This window comes from Lolium perenne, chromosome 1 (assembly GCF_019359855.2).
Source record: "Lolium perenne isolate Kyuss_39 chromosome 1, Kyuss_2.0, whole genome shotgun sequence".
NCBI classification, from domain to species: domain Eukaryota; kingdom Viridiplantae; phylum Streptophyta; class Magnoliopsida; order Poales; family Poaceae; genus Lolium; species Lolium perenne.
This window is the reverse complement of record NC_067244.2, coordinates 224,803,785-224,812,963: the sequence shown is the minus strand read 5'-3', so window position 1 is coordinate 224,812,963 and position 9,179 is coordinate 224,803,785. Positions and strand designations below refer to the sequence as shown.

The following is a 9,179-nucleotide window of genomic DNA, read 5'->3' as shown; positions in this document are numbered from 1 at the left end:
GACTTAATGACCAATTTCACAAAACTACAGAGTGATTAATTATAGCACAACATTAAAAACCAGACCTCACGATTAAGGCATATCATTGTGTTTCTGTAGTGTTCCTGCTAAAGAACATCGTGCACCGAGCTTGTGCTCTAATCGAAGATTATCGAAGCACGCCGTTAAACAAAATTGCACGGACGGGTGGGTGCAAAAGGACGCCAGATTCAGTTGATACAGAAACACAATGATCGATCGACAACAACGGCCTTTTCCATGAGCCATCTAGCACCACCCACCAGCGTTAATAAGCCACATCAACCAAAGATCGTGGAAAAAGAAAGAAGAAAAGAAAGAAAAACGCCACAGGCACCAGTACGGCTCAAAAGTTTGTACCGGTGCGTCACAGCGGCAGGCACAGACGGCCAGCCAACGGCTACTATGACGCGGCATGGAAGCGTGCCTCGCTCGCCTGCACCGCGGCCTTGAGCTCACGCTGCATGGACGCCCTGGACGGTGACGCCACGAGGTCCTGCCACGCCGAGGGTGATGGCTCTCCGTCAAGGTAGAGCTCATCGACTGAGTTGGCCTCGTCGTTCAGGCCGATCGCCCTCTCCAAGGTGCCGATCTCGTCCGGGTCCACCAGCAGGTTGCTCTCGCCGTCCTTCCACCCTATCAACTGCGTTTCAACAACACCATATGTTTCTTAACAAGTCTGATAGGGCGACGAGGAGTCCATTATCGACTTCAGAGTTCAGGCTGCTCACCTTCGGAGCACCCATGGAGTTGGTGCTGTAGAGCCTCGCGTTGTCAACCACGCCGCAGTACCCGTGGAACGCCGTGGCGAATCTCTTGTGCGACTGCAGCTGGGACTTCACCCTCACTGCTCTCCCGGTGATCACCGCTCTCCTGCCAATGCCAACTTTTCAGATAGTGTTGTGTTTGCATTCAAGTATGAGCAGATATCTTGCAGATTAATGCTTTTTTGGGTGAGATGTTCAGTACAGGAAACTAACTAGTATATAGTTCAGCTAGTGCCAAATTGTGAGGACATTTGTATGAAACAGAAATAGGAGTAAATGAGTGGAAATTTAGTGACGTAGACGCTAGTTTTGGCATGCGTTAAGTTATGAGATTCACCTGATTCCCCTGACAACTGCCAGATAGGCATCACAGACTACACCGACGAGCTCGATGCGGTAAGGCTTCCTTGATCTCATCTCGCTCTCTTCGTCAGTACTGCAATTCTGAACTGGCTCCCAGTAATCCTCGGTGATTGTCCCGTCTTCAGTAACCTTGTAGCCGACGCCCATGCGGTACCGCTGCCGGTGCACAGTCCTTGCCATGGCTACTGTTTGCTCAAAGAATGGCTCCCAAGATAGTGTGCCATCCATGATCACATCCCTCCCTTCGTTGAGGGCAGTCACCAGGAGCGAAGAAGCCGCATCCATCGATGACTGGTGCACCTGTATCAAGGTTGTGAATCATAATATAAGAAAGTGTATACTGATTCATCTGCTAATTCAGTTTTTCATTACTTCCTTTTTATCAGTCAACTAACAGGTATACACCGTCTCACTTGCTTAGGCTGTTTTCTAAATAATATGTGTACATAGAGAACACAGTAACAAGTACCAGCTCTGCCGTCTGCAGCATGTCGTTGTGGTGGCCTCTTGAGCTAATGGCTCGATATATAACATCAGTTTCCTTGAATGCATCTGCCTCCACCACCACTGCATTAGCTGCTGCTCCAGACCAAAATGATCTGCAAATAATAGATGTATAGCACAGGATCAGCTTATAGCCAGAGGCATCGTATATGTAACTGTTCTCATATTTATTCTGCATTTTGTGTGTCACAACGTGTACATATTGCAATAGAAGAATTGCAATGAGCAATAACCAAAAAATTGAAAAACTTACTCCTTGAGTATATCTTTAAGTACAGTACTCTTGCCAGCTCCCATTCCACCACCCATCAGGAGTAGGACTGGGCTGCGATCACAATGTGCTGCAGGGACCATCACGTCACTGCATTGCGCCTGATCATGTGAAGATAGTCCTATGGCCTTGAGCTCCTCCACCAGTGTGGAGAATAGCCTGGTAACCTTTAAGTTTTTTGTGACCCTCTCAAATCTCTGATTCCTGTGTTTATGGGAGAATAAGATAATAGACTTCAGTTTTGGTGTCACAGAAACATAGATTATTACTTTCATATATCCTCTGTGATTGAAGCAGGTTACAGTTTTATGTTCTGTTAAAATAGAAAACAATGTCTCGGATCGAAGTTGTAAGCATATTCTCAATCTAAACTCCTCTGTTTAGGAAGATAGGGAGATATCTGCTACATCCAAGAGCAATCTTAAGCATATAGTTCTTGTACTTTTACTTTTTTTTTTTACGATTTTAATGTATGAATTCAACTATGTTTTGCCGACCAGAACGGATATCGCTTTAGAAATGATAGGTTCACACTGAAATTATTGAATCCCACTGGCTGCAAATGAATTGCTTACATGATTTAAAATAATAAATCCAACCACAAAAGGAATGGGCTCAGTCATGGAGAACATTTCCAGGAAAGTCCCATGACGAATCAACATGTGGTTCCAGGAGTAAATTAAAGCCTTTCGCACATGGGTATCATCTGCATCTCATCGCTGGTGACTCGGTTTCTGCTACATACCCATGCTGAGGAAAGTCTGAAGTTGATCTAGATTCAGGTTAACTAATCTACCGCTTGGTCAGATAGGAGAAAATAGAAAGAATGTGGTGAATAAGGCAATGATAAATACTTAAAGGTTAAACTAGTTAAACCAGATTGACATACCAAGTACGTAAGTAGATCCACTAGAGTATACTGAGGAGATGATGTAAGCCAGACCTAGAACCAACCGGTGCAAAACAGAGCAAAGAATAGCCAATGGCATTGACTAAGAGGCGTGACGTAGCTTAAGAGTGGATAGTAAATATACATACCTAGTGGCCTCCAGCACCATGTTCCTGAGCTTTCTTTTAGGTGCACCTTCCACTGTGAGAACCTGTGGAGATGACACTGTATCAATAAATATACAAGATATCAGTGGAAGAAGATTGGCAAGGAGGAAAAAACAGAAGGTGGTGGATTTCATTCAAACTCCGTTTTTTTACCTGGGTAATCATGTAGGTGGAACATTTCCAGTGGAACGAAAAGTAACCCAGAATACACTTGTCGAGCTCCTCGATGAACTTGACGATGAGTGATTCAGGGTCGGCGGTGTTCTGGAAGAAGGCGAATATGTTCTCCTCGTAGCCCTTGTTCTTGCGCAGGTAGTCATACGCCAGCGTGCAGAGGTGGGGGCACTCGCTGGCGTGGTCGAACCCGATTTGCCTCGCTGGAGAAAAGACCAATAATTTGGTCATGGGAGTGCATACACGGGCAAATGCAGGAACGAAGGAAGGTGGAGGGGAAACAGCTTGGGTCCAAAACGAAGGAGCATGGCATGGTATTGGATCCTGATAGCGATGTGTGTTTCTATTAAATTGTAAGACAGGGGGGAATGATAGTGATGCGCATGCAGCAGGAACGTTATCTATTGAAGTAAAAAAGAAGTCTGTTGGATGCGCAAGTTGGGTCTAGTTAGACTAGTCACAATGGGAAGTATCATACACTAGTATCATGCACATGATACTAGTTTATGATACCACATCTACAATGCATAGTATCATAATATGGTATCATACTTATGTCATATTTAATGTTTTGTAGAATCTCAATGCAAATGTGTGTACATGATGTATTTGTCATGAAGTTTTCTAGGTTTATGTGTCATGATACGGTATCATATCATGATACTACTATCATCTCTCACCTCATTAATTGATGTGACACATCAGATTTTTGCCAACATGGCATGCATGATACTACTTATGATACTCCCATTGGGGCTAGTCTTAAATCTCCGCCAGGGGTCGGGATAATTAAGAAATGGTGATGCTTGTGGCGCTGGGGTTCCCGAGCTGCGTCCGTATTTCTTGGATGGGGATCGGGGCGAGCGCGCAAACAGTGTATAGGAACTGAAGAAAATGTGGCGCAGGTTATCCTGATGGATTGGATCACGCGATTCAGTGGCTAGGACTATGAGCAAGCACGCAAGCAGCACGGCAGAGCACGAAGAGTGTCTGCCCGATTTATCCACGAACCGGGAATGGCTGAGCCGCTCCCAACGGTTGATTGATGCTCGCGGCGAAGTAACGAAGAGCAGCAGCACCCGGCGGGAAGTAAGCAAGGGCAGGGGGCGGCGAGGGGATTGGGAGGAGAAGAGCGCACGTACCGACGTAATGGGAGAACCTCTCGAGCTCCTGGACGCGGCTGGCGCTGGACACCAGCAGCCGCGGCACCAGCGCCGCCGCGGGCCCGTCGTCCCTCATGCCGCTCCGTCGGACCCCGGCAGCTCGCGTCTGTCGGACGGCCCCCGCGGTCAAGGCGACGCTGCGCCTGCACAGTGCACAGGTCCTCCACTCCACCCAGGCAATGAGGATGAGGAGGAGGGCGCGATGCGGCGTGGATTTGTATATGCGGACACGTCTCAGCCGAGTCGTCGGGGCGGGTTGGAAATTTGGGAGCCCCGGGGGGACGGGGCCGGGGCAGTGGCGTGCCGTGGCTCCCAACGGAATTGGCGGGCGGGGCGGGGCCGGCGGCGGCGATGGGGACGGACGGCGCCGCGGGATTCGCGTGGGGGCAAGCAAGACGATAAATCAGGCGAGGAAGAGAGGCATTCCCCCAGTTCCACCCCGCGGCGGAGGAAGGGGGCCTGGCCTGGCTGTATATGGATGTGGGTTCCGGTCGCGGCCTCGCGACGGCGTGCGTACGGCGAGCGACCTCGGTGGTGGTGGTTGGTGGTGGCGTGCCAACGGCCGGTGGCCGTAATGAGCGATCGCGCGCAGTTTTGACTTTGCGCCCCACCGGCCAGGCCAGATTCTTTTGTAGAAGGGCCATGTGCGTGCGTGCGTGCTGGTATGGTATGTATACGTACGCGGCGACGTCTTCCGATCTTCTCGGCACAAGCGGCGTTCCCGTCAACGATGCACGCACGCCCTGATTGATGACTCGCGCGGATGGTCGCTCTCGCAGCCGGCTCGGCTTTGGAACCTGGTGCGGCGTGGATGACGGCAGCAACTCAGCATGCCACCATCTCCACCGGCGGCATCAATAGCGTCTTCAATAGATCTACTAGGGTATCGGCTATAAAATGATGGTACATCGGCAACCCTATCTATGCCGGTGTTTTCGGAGCCCTGATGAAATACTCCTCACTCGCACGCCGGTCTCGACCCACGAGGACTGGGTGGGGGTGCCGTCACCTGCGGCCACGTTGGATTACGCCCATGGGAGCCACACAATCAAAACCCTACCTTTATTTCCTTCTTTCCCACCACTTTCCCCCATCCATTCCATTCCTCCACTTGCGCACGCCATCACTGGGATGCCTTCGAAGGAGAGGGAGAGGGACTAGCCACGCAAGAAAGAGGGTGACGGAGAAGCCGGAGGAGGCAACGGACACCACTTGGGAGGAAGAGCTAGCTCGATGCAGGTACGTCACAATTGACCACGTGAGCAAACTCGGTTCTCCTCCCCCGAGATTGGTGACAGCGAGGCGCCCACCAATCCCAACACCGTCCTCTCATCGGTCAAAGTGCCGCGAGGCAAGGGCATCGGCCTCGACCTCAACCACTCGTACTCCAGCTTGCCTAACTTGCGACAGGGACCACTTCCGTTAGGCGGTGCATGTGTGGACGCCCGCTACGTGAAAGACAACATTGGCCTTACCCGCAGCATGTTCAATGGTAACGACGTGGACGCATGCCACATGTTGGAGCATGTGTCGCGTGTGCGCTACGACACCGACGAGGTGTGAGTTCACTACTAGTATGTCATTTTGAATGTGCATAATTCATCAAACATTGATCATTTGCATTTATGTGCATAGACCATGGGCGCCAAAATATTAAGCAACGTCGTCAATGGTCGTGGCCATGGCCACGCAAAGAACGTCCCCGAAGATGAGGAGGAGGACAAAGAGGTGGAGAACCTCGATGTGGTTGATGTTGAGACCGGTGCTGCCACTAACAAGAAGAAGAGGAATGGAAGTCAAGGTATAAATTGAAAGTCGATGGAGGACAAGTGTCCGAAGCATGGAAGACGGTGAGCCATGACCCCACGGTGGCAACTGAACTTTCGAGAAATACTATAAGAGGATCTTCGACCAAATCAATAAATGGAAGCGCTTCGGAGAGTATGCAATGATAGACATGATTTGTAACGAGTCGGCCATATCGCATAGGTGGGGTGCCATAAAAGAGGCTTGCAGCGAATTCCATGGTCATCTTGAGACCATCAAGTACGTTGAGGCATCCGAGTGGCAAGAATTTGCAAGAGACTATATGTAGGTTCCTGAAGTTTGGCCAATTCATTATACTGATTTTGTGTATTGATGTATGTGTTGTTTGCTTTAGTAGTTTGATGTGCTCGAGATGTACAAGCAAGAATACAAGGATAAGGACTTCGTCTTCATTGGTCCAGGTTGCAAGATATGGGATGACATCCAGCTATCTCTCAACGATGGTAAAACCGTCGTTGATGGACATGGACCGGTCCACTCCTCTGCGGCTTCGGTTGGGCCCCAACCGGCAACAAAAAGGCGAAGGCCGAGAGAAATTTTGTGTCATCATTGGCCATGGTTGAAGCATACATCAACAAGATGATGGTCGAGGTCACATCCAACACAAAAGAGGGAGACGAAAGGAGCGATGCAAGGTGGAAGGTGATGTTGCAAAAGCAAGATATAAAGTTGAAACTTGATAAATAAAAGGTTGAAGCCATCAAATTGGAAGCCCATGCCACCATTATCAAGGCAAAGAATGAGGCTTCGAACGTTGAATAGGCAAACATGAAGGAGAAGCAATGATCTTGACGGTGAACTTGTCTGGCATGGATGAGTTGGCAAAGGCGTGGTACACGATATATCGTGATCGCATCGGCAAGGAGATTATTGTTGCCCAAGCATCGGCGGCCTCGGTGACGCCAACACAAACACCACCCGGTGATGGAGAAGCCGACAGAGACAGGGAACCAGAGGTAATTGAGATGCCACCACCATCCATTTGATCTCTATGACTCTATGCGTGTCTCATGTTGTTTTGGTAGCCGGATTTTAATGGCGATGTAGTGTCCGGAAGTGGTGGCCACCAACTTGCTTTTTATTTGGAAAACGCTTCAGATCCGGCGACCGATCGCTCGCCAGCGATCGGTCGTCGTCCCTCGCTCCGCGCGGCCCTTTATGGGCCTGGTTTCGGCCCAAACTGGAGTGTTGCTCTTTTTTTAAGAAATGTACAGTATTGTTTCCAGATTTGTAACAATTAGATAAAAAATTTGTTGTAAACTCACACGACATATTTTGTAAGATTTTTCTAAGTGATATGTTACGAAAATGTGTGTTTCTTGATACGTTGTAAACGGATGACTTTTTTATTGTAATTATTTGTGATTTTTGGTGTAATTGTTTTAGTCATGGACACTTTTTTCGTAGAGATGTTGTATATGTTCGTTAGTTTTGTAACAAATGCATATAAAAGTTATAGAGAAAGCATGTCAGAGATGTTGTAATGTTCACCTGGACGTTTGCTATAAATTATTTTGTTGTAATCGCTAATAATTTTTGGTAAAAATAGCTGGTGATTTTTGTTGTAATTTAATATATATAAAATGTGTTATTTTTAATCAATTTTTCACAGCCACGAACACATGTTTTTTGTTGTTATAGCTTTTGATTTTTTATTGTAATTGTTGTCAATTTTTGTTGTAAATCAACCTATAGCAAAACTATTGTTGTTTAACCATTTTTTTATAATACTATTTTATTTATATTTTTTGTAATTTTTTTGTTGTAATAGTACATATTTTTTGTAAGCGAAGTGAGATATTTTGTTGTAATACTTAGTATAAGGACCGCGGGTTAAGTTTCAGAAAAACAGGGGGTAAAATGCAAATCTCGCACCGCGGTAAATTTCGGACGTCGGATCTTGATCCAACGGCGCGGAGAACGACCGATTTCAGCAGGCCACGTCAGCCGACCGACGCTGAGCGCTGCCCTTTTTATTTGGGACTTTGATTTTTCCTACGTACGGAACTTTGAATTGCTATTCGTATGTGACATTGAATATATTTTTTTGGAGCCGATGTGGGCAGCCACTCCCAATGCTACGACGGCTCCAAGTACCGGTGGAGATGCTCTCATGCCGGCCAGGGCCAGCTTTTGTTGGCAGGGGATGACGCACAATGCCAACGACTTTGCACAGGTTGGACTAAATTGGTCAGACTAGGCGGCCACCCGTGCGCCCTTACTCCTAAGGCTGGTGCCAATGCATCATCTCACTATAGCCTTGCCACGTCAGCTTTTTCCTCACTCTCACCCCACTCTCACCTCACTCTCACCCCACGATGCCAGTGCACGGGCTATAGTGTCAGCTCTCACTTCTCTCTCCTCCCTACCGCCTCCCTACCGCCTCCCTACCGCCCCCACTAGCACCGCTATCGCCTCCCTCTCGCTCCGCTCTCGCCTCCAACGCGGGCTATAGGCGGGCCCTAACGCCGGGCGCCCGCGCCACCGCCCGACGCTACCGTCTCGCCCCGCTCTCGCCTCCCTCTCGCCCCGTCGCGGGCGGTAGCGCCCCTCCTAGCGCCCGCGTTGGCACCAGCCTAAGGGAATTTAGGGACGTCCAAAATGTTCACGTTTGTCCATTTGGATCGGTTTAAATGGTCAAAATCGACCACGCGTTCGTTTGCGCCGGGTGTCCCACCGACACGACGCATTTTTTTTGTTTTGCCGTTTTCAACATAAAACATAATTTACATAGTGGAGAAAGGAAAATAAAAAATATAAACTAACACGACGCATTCACCTACTCCTCGTCGCCGTCGAGCACGACGAAATCTAGTATCGGCCACGGCCAGTTGGCAACGGGCGGAACATACGCCGGTGCAGCCGGCGATGGAGGTGGAGGTGGAGCAGCCCACGGCAATGGTGGTGGAGGTGGAGTAGCCCACGGATTGAACGCCGGTGGTGGAGGTGGAGGCGGCAGTTGCGGGGCTGAGTTCTGGAGTGCCCGTTGAAGGGCCTCTTCCTCCGTGATGCCGGCGGCATGATGTCGGTGGAGTA

The 9,179-nt window shown here is 48.9% G+C and overlaps 1 protein-coding gene across 2 annotated transcripts; it reads right to left on the bottom strand.

Moving 5' to 3' along the window:
* Positions 1 to 235: 235 nt before the first annotated feature.
* On the bottom strand, positions 236 to 4,904 carry LOC127327251 (calmodulin calcium-dependent NAD kinase). Of its 2 annotated transcripts, XM_051354026.2 has the most exons (8): positions 4,296 to 4,904; positions 3,133 to 3,356; positions 2,962 to 3,023; positions 1,906 to 2,127; positions 1,618 to 1,747; positions 1,123 to 1,448; positions 750 to 891; positions 236 to 661 (listed from the first exon to the last, which is right to left on the bottom strand). In XM_051354026.2, exons 1-8 carry the CDS (start codon positions 4,390 to 4,392, stop codon positions 422 to 424), a joined length of 1,443 nt encoding a protein of 480 aa, XP_051209986.1. In that variant the 5' UTR covers positions 4,393 to 4,904; the 3' UTR covers positions 236 to 421. The 2 variants fall into 2 exon arrangements, with proteins under 2 accessions (XP_051209986.1, XP_051209987.1); XM_051354027.2 differs by lacking the exon at positions 4,296 to 4,904 and having other exon boundaries at positions 2,962 to 3,037; positions 3,133 to 3,291.
* Between the last annotated feature and the right edge of the window lie 4,275 nt (positions 4,905 to 9,179).

Excerpts from the sequence above, each read along its gene's own strand:
- LOC127327251 (XM_051354026.2), bottom strand. The coding sequence starts at position 4,392 with ATGAGGGACGACGGGCCCGCGGCGGCGCTGGTGCCGCGGCTGCTGGTG. Across the intron at positions 3,357-4,295 it reads GAGGTTCTCCCATTACGTCG|CGAGGCAAATCGGGTTCGAC; the intron begins GTACGTGCGCTC and ends TCTTTTCTCCAG. Across the intron at positions 2,128-2,961 it reads ATGGTGCTGGAGGCCACTAG|GAATCAGAGATTTGAGAGGG; the intron begins GTATGTATATTT and ends CCATAAACACAG.